Below are 18,201 nucleotides of genomic sequence, written 5' to 3'. Positions count from 1 at the left end.
CAACTTAGAAAACCCATCCCACTTCTTCATTCACAGTCCACTCTTCCAAAATACATCCCTACACAGGCTCAGGGGTCTGTGATGGCGGTACATTCACCAACAGGATTTCTTGCACGGCCTTGGCTGTGAAATCACGAAGACCCAAAAAACGTTCAGCGGCATTCACTATGATTCCAATTTTCTAAGACGACTTCTCCGCTTGTGCTGTACAGTTTATGACCATTGCAATAAATTAATACAAAGTCCAACTTTTTAACATGTAGCATTCCGCTATCCCTCGGTTGATAGGAAACCTTCACTGGTCGGGGTGGCTCTACTACCATTTCTTCTTCCCCGCCACTCGTTCCTTCCAATCTTCTTACCACCTCCAGATAGGAGACATGCTGGACACTCCTTAACCTTGCCACCTCATTCTCCTCCACCCTAACAGGGCACTCCAGGAATTCAGGTGCATGTTCACCTTCACAGTTGTAGCATTTCCCTTCATCTGGCATATGATACTCTTCCCTTCTGCACACACTTGAACAAATATTTTACATTTATGACACCTGAAGGGGCTTGTGCACAAAAGCTCTTACTGGGTATCTCATGAATCCTAACTTCATGTGAGAAGGGAGAGACTCTTCATCAAAGAACAGTAGCATGGATGAAGTGCATTTCTTTTCTCCATCCACCATACAGGTCAGTCGACATGCACCAACCACTCCATCGATGTCTTCAGTTATATCCTCTGCCTTTATTTCTTGTGCCACCCCAAAAATAACCCCCATGATAGGTGCCCTGCTATGAAAATCCATACAGGAAACATTCCACTCCAATATCTTTTTGAGTCTTAAAACACGCTTCTTCTGCTCCGCAGACACAAAAAATCTAAAAAAGAACACTTCTTGAGACCCTCACCGACTCCATACTTTCCTCCAACACTATCCAGATTTTCCTGGAGACGTTAAATGGATTCCCTAAGTAGCATTGATCCAAAACCCTCACTAAAAAACATCTAGTGGTTTCCTATTTTCCAACACAGCTTTACTTCTCTTGTTTCCCTTTTTCTTCGCCACTGTAACCTACTCATTCTCACTTTCCGCCATCTTTTCCTCAGAACCCTTCCAGGAACCATTTCCTTGTTTGACCACTAGGTTTTATGGGTATTATGACTCTGGTACTCCTATAGAGGTCCTGGATGGCAGCGGCTCGGCCCTGCTGCTGTACTGGGCCATATGTACTAGCCTTTGTAGGCTTTGCGGTCGGATGCCAAGTGGGTGTCATACCAAGCGGTGATGCAGCCAGTCAAGTTGCTCTCAATAGTGCAGCTGTAAAACTTTTCAGGATCTAAGGGCCCTTGCCAAGTCTTTTCAACCTCCTGAGGGGTAAGAGACATTGCCTTCTTCACGACTGTTGGTGTGTGTTGACCATGATAATTCCTTAGTGATGACACTGAGGAACTTGAAGCTCTCACTACAGCCCCTTAGATGTAGATTGGGGCATGCTCTGCCTTCCGTTCCCTGTAGTCGATGATCAAATCCTTTGTCTTGCTGACGTTGAGGGAGAAGGTGTTGTCCTGACACCACACTGACCGGTCACTGACCTCCCTACAGGCTGTCTGATCGGTGATCTGGCCAACCACTGTCGTGTCATTAGCAAACGTAACAATGATGTTGGAGTCAAGCATGGCCACGCAGTCGTGGGTGAACAGAAGGTACAGGAGGGGATGTTGCAGCTCAAGTCAACTACAAAACCCACAATGTAATGCTCTTTCTCTGGGGTGGCTAGCAAACATAGCTACACATAATAATACCAAAGTCAATATCAGCATATGAAGTAGTCTAAAATCACCATAACAGACCACACTATCAATTTAGGAGATTCTCACTGAGTTCAACTTGCAGTTTGCCTCTGCCCAGAGCGAGTGCAAAGTACGTTGCTATAACAACAATGGCCCTTTCTCAAATCTCTCAGATGCGCGTTGCGAGATGGTACTTGAAGGAGAAAATGAGTTGAATCATTTGGTAAAATGCCAAAGAATGGGACATGTAGCTACTCGGTGTTAAGGAAAAAAAAACATGTGCCAAGTGTGGAGGGGTACATGATTATAGTGATTGAGGAAGCAATGTGAAGGTTAAGTGCTGTAATTGTGGAGGAGAACACAGTGCAGCATTTGGTGAATGCCAGGTACAGAGAGAGGTACAGAGATATAGGATCAGTCATGATGTATCATATGCAGAGGCCGTAAAACCGATTGATGTTCCTGTAGTGAGTGGAGCTACTATCGGTGAAGTTAATAGGGAATTATTAGTTTATTTTATTTTCATGGTAGGCAGATCATGATTTAGCGTACATTCCAGCACAGTAGGTGGCAGCATGCACTTAAACAATTATTTGTGGACTGCCATGATATCATAGAAGAGCATTTTTAAAATGTAACCTTTATTTAATTGTGGGGCAGCAGGTACCCTAGTGGTTAGTGTTGTACTAGTAACCGAAAGGTTGCAAGATTGATCCCCGAGCTTACAAGGTCGTTCTGCCCCTGAACAAGGCACCCACTGTTCCTAGGTTGTCAATGAAAACAAGAATTTGTTCTTAACTGACTTGCCTAGTTAATAAATAAAGGCAAAAAAACTAAACATTTTGGTAAGACAGTGAAGAACAAATTCTTATTTACAATGACTGCCAAACCAGGACGACGCTGGGCCAATTGTGCGCCACCCTATGGGACTCCCAATCACGGCCGGTAGTGATACAGCCTTGGATCGAACCCGGGTCTGTAGTGACGCTTCTAGCACTGCGATGCAGTGCCTTAGACTGCTGCGCCACTCAGGATCCCCTAAAAAGAATTTGGCACACTGTTTGTTTGGATTGAGCACATCTAAGCGAAATATATACTTGGTCATGGCGATTATAAACGGATGGATGTGTTCTAGACAGTATGCCCATACCATCTGTTGGCTGATTTGACAATCTCTAGGGCAGGTAATTGTTTTAAACGCTTTGTGATAAGGGATAACACACTATCTCCAGTGACGAGAACCATGTAGCTATGACGCGTTCATACAGAATTTCCTGATTTAACAGACGGACTACTTAAAGTTAAATCATGGAAATTGTTTTATTTTACTCACTGATAGAACATGAGTTTTCACCAAATGGACAGGAGTTTCATGATTTTCATTTCATGGGGTGGATTATCCCTTTAATACAGGAAAACAACTGTTTAACAGTGCATGGCATTTGTGCTTACGCTCCACTTTCACCCCTGCCCAGTGTCAGTTTTGGGGGCAGAACATAAAATCTAACTAAAGATGTATTTTGACTTCTAGGTTGTAAATGTAAGGCATTTCAAGTATTAAAGTGTCTAGGGATACGGTTACATTTTCCCTAATGTTGCTTTGATGACATTTTCCTACTGATTCTGCTCACATGGGTCTATATGATGACTGTTTTCTCTGATGTGTCCACAGGTGATCTTAAACCAGCACATCCCAGCAGACTACCTGCTGAGAGTATGCCAGCAGATCGGTCCTCTCATAGACAAGGAGGCCCCACCTAGCGTCCCTGGGGTCCAGACCCTTCTGGGCTTGGGAAGGCAGTCTTTGCTTCGCACAGCTAAAAGTGAGCCCCCCCGATTCACTGTTTCTTTCTCTTGCCATCAAAAACCAAACAAACTAATGTCATAATCACTAATCAAGGTACTTGATTACACAGATGCGGAATACATGTCCCAGACTCCCAGGTCATACAGTCTGTAATGCTTTAAAACCATGTGTTCTGTTAGGTTGTAGCCACACAGAATGGAGCGGAACTGCTGTTGCTGCGCTGCACCGGGGTCGCCCCCCAGAACCACCAGTCAGCTTTGGGAAGCCCCCCAGCATCGGTAAGCTGTGCTGTAAAAATAAAATACAAATAATATTCCTGAAACCTGTAAATGATTGGAAACACTACAGAGCAATACATATTTCATTGTAAATTCCTTTACCTCTGCCCAATTGATCTCTACCCTCTCACTGTGTAGTGTCCATCATGGGTGCTCGGCAGGCTACTGGCACTGCCCGCTTCAGTCATGCCCTGCCGTCCTACACCTACCAGCATATGAAGATGCACAGGCGCATCCTGGGCCACCTGTCCTCTGTGTACTGTGTGGCCTTCGACCGCAGTGGCAGACGGATATTTACGGTAAGAGACTGACAAAAGACGAGAAGATATACCAAAGACAGTTGTCAGTTCCCTCTGCAGTGTGTCAGTCTCTATGCTGCCGGTGTCTCATCATGACCCCTCTCCTTCCAGGGTTCTGATGACTGTCTGGTGAAGATCTGGTCCACGGATGACGGCCGGCTGCTGTCCACCCTGCGTGGCCATGCGGCCGAGATCTCCGACATGGCAGTGAACTACGAGAACACGCTCATAGCCTCGGCCAGCTGTGACAAGGTCATCCGAGTGTGGTGCCTGCGCACCTGCGCCCCCATCACTGTGCTGCAGGGCCATGCGGCCTCCATCACCTCCATTCAGGTCAGGACAGCCCTCAGGACTAAGTAATAGGAACCTAGCTAGTTATACCCTTCATTATTAATTCGTGTTAGGTTCACCTAACACCTTTTTGCACTATTGGTTAGAGCCTGTAAGTAAGCATTTCACTGTAAGGTCTACACCTATTGTATTTGGCGCACATGACAAATAAACTTTGATTTGATTCATTTACCTTCTGTGATGTAAAATATCTTGCATGAGGCCTGTTTTGTTGTTGTTATTTTTTCCATTTTGTGACCCTTTCAGTTTGATAAATATCAGTGTGTTTGACACCCCTGTCCTCCTCAGTTTTGTCCGGCGGTTAAAGGACCGATGCGGTACCTGGCCTCCACCGGAGCAGACGGCATGGTGTGTTTATGGCAATGGCACTCGCTCAGCATGAAGTTTGTGTAAGTGTTGGACAGCGGAGTTTGTCTGAGGCATCCAGGGAGGGATGACAAGGTGATGGTGTCTTTTTATTTTCAACAGATCCTTTTTTTGTGGCCTAAGTGACCCTGACCTGTGTTTTCTGTTTCCTCCTCAGTGACCGGCCAGTCAAGTTCATTGAGCGGTCAAGGCCTGGGGTCCAGATTTCCACCTCCTCCTTCAGCTGTGGTAGGTGGCCCCTAATAAACAACATGCTTTACATTACATTATAATTCCTCATCACATTTTCACTGAATTATGGAGTTATTTGCAAATTCCTATTTGAACAATATGAGTCAAGGTAAAGTTTTCACGAAGCCACAGAACTAGATCAGTTTGTTTAATGTACTTACCTGTTGCTCTTTGGATCAGGTGGGATGTTCCTGGCCACGGGCAGCACTGATCATGTGATCAGGGTGTATTACCTCGGCTCTGAAACACCCATGAAGCTGTCTGAGTTGGATGCTCACATGGTAAGACACAGCAAAGAAGAAGAGAAAAGAGAGCGGAGACAGAAGAATAAATAGCGCTAGATCACAGAGCACTTGTACTGTTCAATTTGTTTCTCACTATTCCTTTTGTTAACTCCTACCTGTCTTCTTCCAGGACAAAGTTGTGGTAGTCCAGTTTTGTAACAACAGTAACAGGTTAGTGTGCACACTTGTCTCTTTACTTTGTTAAAACTATTTTGATTTGTTGCTGTGTGGGCTCTAACTGCTGTGTCTGTCCCCAGCCTGAGGTTTGTGAGTGGCAGTCGGGACGGCACGGCTAGGATCTGGCATTACCAGCAGCAGGAGTGGAAGAGCATTACTCTGGACATAGCCACCAGACTACCAGGGTAAGACAATGCTGTCTATAATTGTCTGTGCTGCAGCAAATGGGTGTATGGGTTTGTTTGTCCCGTTAGTAAGTGTACTTAACGTATGACTGTGTCACAGGGGTGCTGTTGTGAATGGCGAGGACAAGACCAAGCTGGTGCCGACGATGGTGGCCTGGGACCGTGGTGACCGCACGGTTGTCACAGCGGTCTCTAATTACCTGCTCAAAGTGTGGAGCTCCACCACGGGCCAGCTGCTGCATGTGCTGTCTGTGAGTAGATGTCTCTACCTCCCGTTGGTCTCCTCCTCAAACGGCAGGAGACCTCTGGCTCTGTAGAAAGGCATAAAGCTGTCTGGTCTCTTCAGTGAGTGTGACCTGTTGGAACTGAATGTGTTGTGTTCCTCCTCCAGGGTCATGATGATGAGGTGTTTGTCTTGGAGGCCCACCCATTTGACCGCCGCATCATGCTGTCTGCCGGTCACGACGGCAACATCTACATGTGGGACCTCACCAAGGGAGCGAAGATCCGCAACTTCTTCAACATGGTGAGAGCCTGACTGCTGTTCCAGTTAGCAAAGGATCTTCATATGTACTACACGGTGACCGTGTTGGTGGCGTACCAGTGTTTTCACCCTGGCCGACATTCACACAAGCCTTCCTCTGTCTCAGATTGAGGGCCAAGGCCACGGTGCAGCGTTTGACTGTAAGTTCTCAGCTGATGGACAGCACTTTGCCTGCACTGACTCCCATGGCCACCTGCTCATCTTTGGCTTCGGCTGCAGCAGACCCTATGAGAAGGTGAGTGTCTGGCCTTTACACATGGCTCATTTGGATATAGATATGTTACTTCCATGTTATCTAATTGCTTGTAAAGAGAATAACAAATCCCCTATCTCCTCCAGATTCCTGACCAGATGTTCTTTCACACTGACTTCCGGCCCCTGATCCGGGACGCCAATAACTTTGTCCTGGACGAGCAGACCCAGCAGGCGCCCCACCTCATGCCCCCTCCCTTCCTGGTGGACGTGGACGGGAACCCCCACCCCACCCACTACCAGCGCCTGGTGCCCGGCAGGGAGAGCTGCAAGGAGGAGCATCTGGTGCCCCAGCTGGGCTACATGGCCAATGGTAAACCTCCTTATCAACGCTTTCAACAATATTTCTTTACCTGGCTCTGGGATCAAAATGTGGGTAACGTTGGGAATTGTAACTTCTCTGTTGCTTAGGTGATGGTGATGTGGTAGAGCAGGTGATTGGCCAGCTAACGGCAGATGAGGCTCAGGGAGAAAGCCCATTGGATGTCCTGATCAGACAGTTGCAAAACCAGCCGGATGAGAGGCGGGACCAAGAGAGAGAGCCTGAAGGAGAGGGAGGTACGTTCCACAGTCTCATATAACCATATTTGCATACTGGGATGACCCTCATACAGTATGTGCATATTGGATTTCAGATGTTGTAGTCATTAATTAAATATTGATGTAACTCTGTTTTTCCTCATTTGAAGCTGGTGAGGGACCAGAGGTAGTGGGATCGCCCTCTAACGTGGGCCTGAGGAGGAGTGGTCAGGTGGAGGGGGTGCGTCAGATGCACCACAACGCCCCTCGCAGTCAGATGGCCACAGAGAGGGACCTGCTGGCCTGGAGCAGGAGGGTTGTGGTCAACGAAGTCCAGCAAGGGGTCCTCCGGTGAGACTGACTGACCAGATAGACAGAGCCTACCTTAGATGGACTTGAACCTTATGTTCTAACCAGTCCTGCCCATCTTCTTCATTTTGAGCCTTGGACCATTTGTAAGATTGGTGCTGAGGTAGATATTCCCCAGTGGCTGACTAAAGCTGTTTGAGTTGTGTAGGGTGATGGAGGAGACCAGACGGGCCAAAGGTGAGGTGGAGTGTTCCATCTACAACACAGAGAGGAGGAGGAAGCCTGTACCTAGTTCTCCTAAGGTGACTACACTACTGTCCCACAGCTCTCTATTTCTTTCAGGACAAATGTGTGCCCCTTTGTTGAATTCTACCAGTTGCTTTACTTTCTTTTCTATCATTCAACAATGACTTCTCCCCCCTGTAGACTGAGCAGCAGGCTCCCTGCAAGCGCTCCCTGCGGCGGACCCAGAGGAAGAAGAAGCAGACCAGACCTCCACCAGCGTACCAGACCCGCTCAGCAGGAGAACGTCGCCCTGTGGACAGGGGGAGGATCTCTGACAGCCAGATGGACTCGGACAGCGATGGAGAGGTGGGAGGGTTGTAGTCTGTTGTTCTTGAAGTAGCAGAGGACCCGGTGTTGTCATGTCAGTGGAGGTCTAATCATGTTTCTGTGTGGAGCAGGTAGAGGAGCAGGCAGAAGCCAGCAACGCTTCCTCTGATGGGGAAACACAGTGGCAGAGTGACAGCAGTTCCAGGTAAATGTCTGCCATCTCCTGAAAAGTCAGTATACTGGAGGAACATAGGTATCCATTCATTACTCTACCTTATGTCTGTGATTACAAAATACACATTTTGATACCACTTTTCTCCCCCTCAGTGTCTCCTCCAGTGACTACTCTGATTGGACAGCTGATGCGGGGATCAACCTCCAGCCCCCCAAGCGGACCAGCAGAAGGCAGGTCCGACCGCCCGGTGGCTCCAGCAGTTCAGAGGAGGCCGAGGGCCAGGGAGAGGAGGCCGGAAGGAAGCAGGCAGAGGAGAAGAAGAAGAAGAAGAAGCCCAAGCAGACCAAACAGAAGGTGCTCTCACGGAACATACAGTAGAAACATGGGAATGGCAGGAAATGGCACAGCCAACTTGGCTGTTATTATTCACCTTGTCTATGTTCTCAGTTACTGGCTGTACGGAGTGTAGAGCCTTTGACTTTGTTTGACTTTGATGTGCTGAGGTCTCGTGACTGAGGGCAAGTTCCCTTAAGAGTGTGTGTGTTATTTCAGACTGTTTAACCCCCTGTCTCTGTGCTCAGAAACCTAGCTCGTCTCTGTCTCTGGCTGGGTGTGATGCGGAGGAATGGCTTCCCCCCTCCTGGATCATGGAGACCATCCCCCGCCGCTCTCCTTTTGTGCCACAGATGGGTGACGAGGTAAGGAACCCTACTGCATTACGGGCCTTAGGTCCAACAGAGTACACCAGAAACCTTGGGACTATAAGGTTCTATTGCAAAAAGATGATTCTGTTATAATTGGCTTGAAAATTCTAAACCCTCATTGCTTGTTTATATTGTATTCTTTTGAACTTAACAACATGAGTAGGTAGAGAACATTGAACAGAACAAGGCTGTGTCAATAACTGATTTTTGACAAAAATGCTGATAGTCACAAGCTCTCGATTTGCGCTAAATCTGTACCTAATTGAATACGATAGTGCAAGGTTTGCGTCATAGTTAATAGACACGTGGCCTGTGTGATGACCCTCTCCACCTGTTCCTCTTCAGCTGATGTACTTCAGGCAGGGCCACCAGGCCTATGTCAGGGCAGTGCACAGGGCCAAGGCCTACAGTATCAATCCTCAGAAACAGCCCTGGAACAAGCTCAACCTCAGGGTAAGACTAACTCTCAACACTTACTCACACTGCTTCCTTTATGTCTACCACATACAGTTGAAGTCAGAAGTTTACATACACTTAGGTTGGAGTCATTAAAACTAGTTTTTCAACCACTCCACAAATTTCTTGTTAACAAACTATAGTTTTGGCAAGTCGGTTAGGACATCTACTTTGTGCATGACACAAGTAATTTTTCCAGCAATTGTTTACAGACAGATTATTTGACTTATAATTCACTGTATCACAATTCCTGTGGGTCAGAAGTTTACATACACTAAGTTGACTGTGCCTTTAAACAGCTTGGAAAATTCCAGAAAATGATGTCATGGCTTTAGAAGCTTCTGATAGGCTAATTGACATCATTTGAGTCAATTGGAGGTGTACCTGTGGATGTATTTCAAGGCCTACCTTCAAACTAAGTGGGAAAATGGGAAAATCAAAAGAAATCAGCCAAGACCTCTAAAAGTCTGGTTCATCCTTGGGAGCAATTTCCAAATGCCTGAAGGTACCACGTTCAACTGTGCAAACAATAGTACGCAAGTATAAACACCATGGGAACACGCAGCCGTCATGCCGCTCAGGAAGGAGACGCGTTCTGTCTCCGAGAAATGAACTTACTTTGGTGCGAAAAGTGCAAATCAATTCCAGAACAACAGCAAATGACCGTGTGAAGATGCTGGAGGAAACCGGTACAAAAGTATCTATATCCACAGTAAAACGAGTCCTATATCGACATAACCTGAAAGTCTGCTCAGAAAGGAAGAAGCCACTGCTCCAAAACTGCCATAAGAAAAACAGACTACGGCATGCAACTGCACATGGGGACAAAGACCATACTTTTTGGAGAAATGTCCTCTGGTCTGATGAAACAAAAATAGAACTGTTTGGTCATAATTACCATCATTATGTTTGGAGGAAAAAGGGGGGGAGGCTTGCAAGCTGAAGAACACCATCCAAACCGTGAAGCATGGGGGTGGCGGCATCATGTTGTGGGGGTGCTTTTCTGCAGGAGGGACTGGTGCACTTCACAAAATAGATGGCATCATGAGGGAGGAAAAGTATGTGGATATATTGAAGTAACATCTCAAGACATCAGTCAGGAAGTTAAATCCTGGTCACAAATGGGTCTTCCAAATGGACAATGACCCCAAGCATACTTCCCAAGTTGTGGAAAAATGGCTTCAGGACCACAAAGTCAATGTATTGGAGTGGCCATCACAAAGCCCTGACCTCCATCCTATAGAAAATTTGTGGGCAAAACTGAAAAAGCATGTGCGAGCAAGGAGGCCTACAAACTTGACTGTTACACCAGCTCTGTCAGGAGGAATGGGCCAAAATTCACCCAACTTATTGTGGGAAGCTTGTGGAAGGCTACCCAAAACGTTTGATCCAAGTTAAACAATTATAAGGCAATGCTACCAAATACTAATTGAGTGTATGTAAACTTCTGACCCACTGGGAATGTGATGAAAGAAATAAAAGCTGAAATAAATAAATAATTCTCTCTACTATTATATTAAGACATTTCACATTCTTAAAATGAAGTGGTGATCCTAACTGACCTAAGACAGGGAATTTTTACTCTGATTAAATGTCAGGAATTGTGAAAAACTGAGTTGAAATGTATTTGGCTAAGGTGCATGTGAACTTCCGACTTCAACTGTATGTTATTTTACATCCTTTGTGAGGCCTCTCTCTTATTTCAATATATTTTGTTTGTTTTCTCATCATTCAGGACCAGGAGTCTGTGAAGGTGGTTGGCATTAAGTATGAGGTGGGCCCTCCCACCCTCTGTTGCCTAAAACTGGCCTTCCTGCACCCCATCTCAGGCAAAATGACCAATGAGTCATTCTCCTTAAAGTGAGTCATCCATCTTATTCTCTTATTTGAAAAGAATATGGTAATTACCAGCAAAAAATGGCAATGAATGTCCTTGTTCTCTCAGGTACCATGACATGCCGGATGTCATTGATTTCCTGGTGCTCCAGCAGTTCTATGACGAAGCTAAAGAGCACAACTGGCAGACTGGTTAGTGTTGCTTCACTCTAACAGGCTTATGTACATGATGGTTAGAGGCTAGCAGAGGATCGGTCCAGCTCCCTTGCTTACATGTTTCTCCTCCTCTCTACTTTGTGCCATATAAGCAGTGTGGTGCGCTCTCCCACATACGTTTGTGTTCTGTGGGATGTACCTTTACAGTTCATACTCCCATACATCTGTGCTCTGTATGTGTGATGATTCACAGACCAGCTGTTGTTATGTACTGAAACAAGCATGTTTTATCCCGGCTAGGTGTGCGCTTCCGGAGCATCATCGATGACGCCTGGTGGTTTGGCTCGGTGGAGGACCAACAGCCACTCCAACCAGAGTACCCAGACAGCCTGTTCCAGTGCTACGCTGTCAAGTGAGTCAATGTGTACCCCTCACTCAACAGGTTTGATTAACACGTCTGACACTGTAGATTTAAGCTTCCAGTCTGGAGTGGTACATCCCAGTGTGACCCTCAACGGTTCATACTGTAGCTTACACTCAATAGGAATGCATAAAATATAAATGTCTATTGATACTGAATGCTGAGGTGTGGTTTCTCTTGACTAGGTGGGATAATAGCGAGAGGGAGAAAATGAGCCCTTGGGACATGGAGCCCATTTCTGATGAAGGTTGGTATCACTGCTTCTATCAGTAGCTCCTCACCCATCTCAGGTCATCTACTGGAATAATGCTGTTTGTTTTCAGTCAGTTTACACATTCAAGTGTCTTCCTCGCTAGCTCATTCAACATAAAAAATACAGTCTCTATCTTGATCAGGTTATTGATAGTGAGACTGAGCTGCCAGCCAATGAGTTGATGTTGTCTCTGACTGGTGTGTTTTAACCAACGAGCTGATTTTGGTTTCTGATTGGCGTGCTGTGTTCCCTCCCCCAGCGGAGTTGCCAGAAGAGGTTGGTGACGGGGTGGTGGTGACGGAGGAGGAGGTGAAGGCTCGCCTCTACAGCCCCCAGGAGGGGGAGTGGGGGGCTCACTCACGAGACGAGGACTGCCAGAGGGTCATCTTTGGCATCAACGAGCTGCTTACACTGGGTAGGTCACTGCTACCACACAGGAACAGTTTTCATGCTAGGAATTCTGTGTTAAATAGATTGTAACTGGAAGTGAACTTGCATATGGATTGGTATTGCCTGATGAGTGTGATGGGCTGTGTATTTTGTATGTAGACCTGGCCAAGGCGTTTGCGTCACCTGTGGACCTGCGGGATTACCCCCTCTACTGCACTGTGGTGGCCTACCCCACTGACCTCAGCACCATCCGCAGACGGCTGGAGAACCGCTTCTACAGGTCAGCACTGACCTCTCCACACTCACACTGTAGTCATCCCTCAAACCAATTGTAATTGTCGCTAATATTCCGTTCATCCTCGCTGCCACGTTGTACCACTGTGTTGGGACTTTGGTATGTGCCAGTTTGGGGAGATCAGTGACTCTCACTCAGCTTATCCCCTCCGGGTGTTCCTCTCTCCTAGGAGGATCTCAGCTCTGATGTGGGAGGTGCGCTACATCGAGCACAACGCCCGCACTTTCAACGAGCCCCAGAGCCCCATCGTGGCAGCAGCCAAGGTGGTGACTGACGTGCTCCTCCGCTACATCGGGTAGGGCACCCCTGACATCATACTAAAATGAAGGGTGTAGATTTCCCCAATGTGAAATCTACATAAAGAACTTGGTTTTGACTGCAAAAATGACAAGTTGTTGTGTGGTTTTGTCAGGGACCAGAGCTGCACAGACATCTTAGATCTGTGCCACAAGGTGAAGACGGAGCTGAGCAGTGGAGAGGACGAGGTGAGACATGGAGAAATACATGTACACCCCAATGATATTTAAATGGTATTGGTGGTCTATTAAACTGTACTAAGAGTACTTGTCTCTGTGTTGGTGTGCAGACTGCTGAGGTGGACGTGGACTCTGACACTCCAGGGACATCCACAGGACAACAGGTAAGGGAGGGTTTAATCTCAAACATGGAATATGCATTGTTTTTGCTATGACTGGGATTCCTCTTCCCCGTTGTCTTTCTGCCTCCTATTTTATTCGTTTTTTTTTCACCTAACTGGAAACCTTCCCTCTCTCCCACTTTCAGCGGGCCAATCCCAGTCCTAAAAAGCGTGGGGTTGTGTTAGACGTGCGTGCGTGGCGGGGCCAATGTCGGGAGCTGCTGCGGCGTATGATGGACGGCCCTGACTCTGAGCCCTTCAGACAGCCTGTGGACCTCTTCACCTACCCAGTAAGGCTTGTTATTATAGCCACTGCCACTCCCACAGAGAGAGGATAACATCCCCTTACAGGATAAGTGCCTTAGGATCTGAGTGCTTTACAATCTGGCTCATTTAGTCCCGTAACAAGATAAAACCTGCTCCTGGACTAAAAAGCAAGGGCGATTCTTCTTTGAAAATACTTTTTGTTTTAGAATTAGGTTTAATCTGTTTCTGGGAAACCAGCCCACTGTGTCATTTCAATCAGAGAAGCTGAAAGTCTTATTAGTCTGACTGTAGTGGTTCAGAAGTATTACAACCTATCTGTCCTCAATTCTCAGTTAAGTGGTTTCAGACGTCCTAAAAACTACACTCTCTCCCAGGACTATCGAGACATCATAGACACTCCCATGGACCTGGGGACTGTTACAGAGGCGCTGGTCGTCGGAAACTACGAGAACCCCATGGAGTTTGCCAAAGATGTCCGTCTCATCTTCAGCAACTCCAAAGCATATACACCCAACAAGAAGTCACAGGTTAGTCTACTCATTCTGACAATTTTTGGGGTTGCACCTCGACTCACGTTGGTTGAGCACTCTCCACTTCTTTCCAAGATTCAAGGGTGGGGGGGGGGGGTGCAGTGGGTCTTATAACCCCTGACCCTTATGTGTTCTGTGAGAGAATGGGGTTTTGATCTTCATTGTTTCATCTTCAGATCTACACCATGACCCTGAGCCTATCAGCCTTTTTTGAAAGACAAATCATCTCCATCATCTCCGACTACAAGTCTGCAGTCCAGAACCAGCGGCGGAGGAGTCGCCAGAGTGTCAGCTACAGGAAGCGGCTGAACAGTGGAGGCAGCTCCCCTCCCACCAGCCGACCCTCCAGGTACTGGCCTGGCTGGAACGCCTCTCTACAACTTTAACCCTTACCACTGTAATAAACCCACCTGTTATGTACCACTCCTCGTAGGATCTATTTAGATTCCACCTCAAACACTCTGTCTTGGTGTCTTATCTCTAGTCCTAAAGGGAAGCACAAGTCGGGGAAGAAAGCAACACCCAAAAAATCCCAGCCCTCATCTAAGAGCCAGTCTCGCAGGCCATCTCAGGGTAAGTCTTGCCGTGTATGTTTGTGTCTGTGGCGGTATGTTTGAAATGCTTGAGGCGATGTGAGGTTGGGTGGTAACGTGAGGTGCTGCTGTTGCAGCATCGGAGTCGAGCAGCGTGGTGGTGGATGAGGACAGCCAGCCCTCGTCCTCCTCCAGCTCCGGGACAGGCAGCCACATTGGGGGCCCAGGGGCCGACCGTGTCACCCGCAGTCGGACCACACCCATCAAGAACTCTGGTATTACAACACAGGGTAACCAACACAAAAAGGCAGTGGATAAATAGTCCTTCATAGAGGTGTTTTACCAAGCTATCAAGACAAATGTCTTTAGTTAGTTTCCCAACTACTTGAATGTTTGAAGTCAGCCTGGTTAAATCGCAGCAGTTAATGGTGTCATTGCTATATTTTTCAATGCTGCCAAAATCACACAATCAGAAAGGGTTATCATGTAAGCCTACTTGGTAGCTGTTGCTGGAGGCTACTTTAGTCAGTGTTGCTATGATATGTTTAACAGGGAGACCGTGTATGTTTGTCTCTCCAGAGCGTAACAGACCTCTCACCAATGGTGCCAGACAGAGCCACCGGCGAAGAGTGCTGCAGGAGGGGGAGGCGTCTGGAGGATCCAATAGCTCCTCCTCTTCATCATCATCTTCCTCATCATTGTCCTCCTCATCAGACAGTGATTCAGACAGTGAGTCGGAGGTTGGGAAGTTCGTGGAGGGAGGAGATCACGACTACAGCAAAGCTCCCCGCTTAAAGACCCGCCACAAAGCCAAGGGCAAGATGGCCGTTTCTGGAAAGAGGAGGCGGAAAGAAGAACAGGAGGCGGAGGAGGCTCCAGAGAGAGCCAAGAGAGCACGGGTCCAGGCAGAGGATGAGGAAGAGGAGGATGAAGAAGATGATGACAAACAAGATGAAGACAATGAGGAGGAGGAGGAGCCACAGACGCAACCGCAGAGAGAGGAGGAGGAGGAGGATGACGAGGAGGAGCCTGAGGAGGAAGAGGAGCCTGAGGAAAAGGAGGAATCGGAGGAGGACGACTCTGAGCAGGGTGAGGGTGGGACGGAGGGCGGTCAGAAAAGCAGTAGCCACAGTAAGTCTGGTCAGGTGAACACCCGGAACCAGGGCCGCAGGACAGTGTTGTACAACGACGAGTCAGATGAAGAGTCGGGGACCACAGAGGACCCCCTCAACCTAGGCATGTCCCGCTCAGGACGGGTACGCCGCATGACCGAAAAGGCCCGTGTCAGCCACCTCATGGGCTGGAACCACTGACACACACACAGCCCCCTCAAACCTCCTCAAACTGGGCTTTCTAACCCCAACCAACCACCATCTACCTTACCCACCAGGCGTGATACTGAGACTGGACTCTGTTCAATTGACTAAATTAATACTTCAGGGATTTCTTTTTTTAATGATTTTTGCATAATTTTGCTTTGTGTAGGAGACTGTTTACGACTCTACTGGCAGTGGTGCTCCTGATAATCTTGCCAAGGAACCTCCCTCCCTGGTCTTCAGGGTTACTCATCAACATGGACCTGGTCAAACTTAGACTCCTTACTCCTCTTCTATCAACTCCTCTCATCTGCTTTACCTCCGCCATCTTTCTACTTGCCCTTTCATTCTCCCTTCTTCCTGGTCGTACTACTACAAAGTTTCAGAGATGCCAAAAACCGGTGCTCATGTTATATCTCAAGGAGACTGTACGGTCTGTTTTTCTTTACCATCTGGGTGACAGAAAGTGTTGCTCCCTCTGTTTGTGTCCTGTCTGAACAGTACATCTCTCCCTAAATGACCCTCTTCCACATGACCCCCTCTATGTTGGGTTGTCTGATTTGACACTAACCCTGTCACTATTCTTCATCCTCCCAAATCCTCACCCTTCTCATTGAGAGGTCAACTCTGGTGTGCTCATTCACCGCATAAATGTCCCCTTTCAGGTGTCCAGGCTAGGTCATAGAGGCAAGGTGCTTCTGTGGGTTTTAGTTCAAGGCTATCTTCGCGTAGGTTACTGATTGATTCTAATTAGTTGAGGTGGTGACTTCCTACATCATTAATTATGTGTCGTTATAAAATGCTGCATGCCTACAGTAGACTGTTCCGCCATTGAATCAGAGACAGATGTAGCCCCTTAGTAAGCTCCTGGGCCACTGAATGTTTTTAATGCTATTTTCCCCCTAGTCCCTATCAGTTCTGTAGAATTTGTATATTTGCACATACAATAGTTTTCTAGAGGCTTGGCCATGTCCTCATCCTGTGGCATGTGGTTGTTAGGGTTGATTGTTGTCTAGTGTGCTAGTGATGTGAGAGAGTGTGGGTAATTGGAAAGGAGAAATGCAAAGCTGTTGTATAAGGATAGGAACCATTGTTCTATTTCTGTTGGTCGGAACATACTTTTATGGATCAAATGTACACATTAGTTTATAACTTCCAGGGCACTGTCCTTCAAACCAGTCATTGGTTCAAACACCAATGTGAATCATGGTACTTTTTGGGAGATGTTCACTCATAACCACCACTCACTTCCACCTCATGCTGAGAAGGGCATTTTTTACTACAGAAATCTGTATTTTTTTCCACTCTATTATGCACTTTGCAATTCTTTCTTAGCTAATACTAATGATGGTGAAATATTAGCATATTTATCTATTGTGTGGCAGCTGAACTTGAGAAGGCTTTTGTTGGGCCGAGCATCCATTGCCCTCTGATTTCCTCTTAATTGGACAACCAGAAAAGCTACAAAGAGCGAAGGACTTCTTTTTTTTTAATGCAGTTTTAAAGAACAAAGGACTTCATTTGTGTGTACAAATCACAGATACATTTTGCCAGGAATATTCACACCTTTGTGTACAAATACATCTGATTTAGTTGTTGTGAGCATTACTGATCAGACGGTTGTGTTTGCTGGCTCGAAGGTCGGAACGACGGGTCTGCCTAAGGAACAGACCGCATGGCTATAGACAGGCAGGTTCTCTTCTCCTTTACTTCCACTTCCTAACATAAGGGGTGTGTGTGTGTGTGTGTGTGTGTGTGTGTGTGTGTGTGTGTGAGAGAGTCAGTCAGTCAGTCAGTCAGTCAGCCATACAGTAACAGTTCCATGACTTCACCCCATGCTCCCAGGATCCACCCAGCTCCTCTACCCCATGATTCCCCTACTACACTCTGGTTTAGTGGCTCTGAACTCTCCCTTATGTGTCATGTGGTGGTCCATGCTACTGCTAGTCATGTTGCCACACTAGAGAAGGAGATAGGACTCTGGGAAGTCAATTCATTAAGCAAGGTTTTGGTTAGTCAATCGCCAGCCAGCAGTAACTCTCATGTCTGCAAACTCTTTGTGGGTGTAGAGTTTGAAAAGACCTCAATTGTGCCAATAGATAGGCCTAAATACCTACTCAATATTTTGGGAATGTGCTCTCTTCATATAATAGATGGTAACTGGACTGGCCTCCTAGTTGTTTCTGAGTTCAATGATGATGACATTCTAGGTGTAATAAGTGTTTTTTTTCCCTACACAATGTTTTTGATTTGTTTTCTAAAAAATAAAGGAGCAACAGATTTTCTCCAAACTTG

At 46.9% G+C, this 18,201-nt stretch overlaps 1 protein-coding gene across 2 annotated transcripts in view; it reads left to right on the top strand.

Moving 5' to 3' along the window:
* The window catches only part of LOC115149057 (bromodomain and WD repeat-containing protein 3), a 23,371-nt gene extending 5,170 nt beyond the window's left edge, over window positions 1–18,201 (top strand). Inside the window, exons 5-40 of one of the 2 annotated variants that reach the window (XM_029691538.1) lie at window positions 3,456–3,606; window positions 3,770–3,868; window positions 4,007–4,167; window positions 4,279–4,500; window positions 4,807–4,907; window positions 5,042–5,112; window positions 5,296–5,396; window positions 5,530–5,570; window positions 5,657–5,761; window positions 5,862–6,012; window positions 6,153–6,287; window positions 6,412–6,540; window positions 6,645–6,870; window positions 6,969–7,115; window positions 7,247–7,427; window positions 7,594–7,687; window positions 7,812–7,976; window positions 8,069–8,142; window positions 8,265–8,466; window positions 8,694–8,810; window positions 9,162–9,269; window positions 11,008–11,132; window positions 11,218–11,300; window positions 11,565–11,676; window positions 11,871–11,932; window positions 12,198–12,353; window positions 12,488–12,608; window positions 12,793–12,918; window positions 13,036–13,108; window positions 13,210–13,263; window positions 13,407–13,550; window positions 13,902–14,054; window positions 14,234–14,406; window positions 14,542–14,630; window positions 14,728–14,880; window positions 15,170–18,201. In XM_029691538.1, the coding sequence (XP_029547398.1) occupies window positions 3,456–3,606; window positions 3,770–3,868; window positions 4,007–4,167; window positions 4,279–4,500; window positions 4,807–4,907; window positions 5,042–5,112; window positions 5,296–5,396; window positions 5,530–5,570; window positions 5,657–5,761; window positions 5,862–6,012; window positions 6,153–6,287; window positions 6,412–6,540; window positions 6,645–6,870; window positions 6,969–7,115; window positions 7,247–7,427; window positions 7,594–7,687; window positions 7,812–7,976; window positions 8,069–8,142; window positions 8,265–8,466; window positions 8,694–8,810; window positions 9,162–9,269; window positions 11,008–11,132; window positions 11,218–11,300; window positions 11,565–11,676; window positions 11,871–11,932; window positions 12,198–12,353; window positions 12,488–12,608; window positions 12,793–12,918; window positions 13,036–13,108; window positions 13,210–13,263; window positions 13,407–13,550; window positions 13,902–14,054; window positions 14,234–14,406; window positions 14,542–14,630; window positions 14,728–14,880; window positions 15,170–15,903 (5,139 nt within the window). In that variant the 3' untranslated portion in view covers window positions 15,904–18,201. The remainder of the gene's footprint in view (window positions 1–3,455; window positions 3,607–3,769; window positions 3,869–4,006; window positions 4,168–4,278; window positions 4,501–4,806; window positions 4,908–5,041; window positions 5,113–5,295; window positions 5,397–5,529; window positions 5,571–5,656; window positions 5,762–5,861; window positions 6,013–6,152; window positions 6,288–6,411; window positions 6,541–6,644; window positions 6,871–6,968; window positions 7,116–7,246; window positions 7,428–7,593; window positions 7,688–7,811; window positions 7,977–8,068; window positions 8,143–8,264; window positions 8,467–8,693; window positions 8,811–9,161; window positions 9,270–11,007; window positions 11,133–11,217; window positions 11,301–11,564; window positions 11,677–11,870; window positions 11,933–12,197; window positions 12,354–12,487; window positions 12,609–12,792; window positions 12,919–13,035; window positions 13,109–13,209; window positions 13,264–13,406; window positions 13,551–13,901; window positions 14,055–14,233; window positions 14,407–14,541; window positions 14,631–14,727; window positions 14,881–15,169) is intronic. The other variant, XM_029691539.1, reaches the window with a different exon arrangement.

This window comes from Salmo trutta, chromosome 15 (genome assembly GCF_901001165.1).
Source record: "Salmo trutta chromosome 15, fSalTru1.1, whole genome shotgun sequence".
Lineage (NCBI taxonomy): Eukaryota > Metazoa > Chordata > Actinopteri > Salmoniformes > Salmonidae > Salmo > Salmo trutta.
This window is presented reverse-complemented; position numbering and strand designations above follow the sequence as displayed.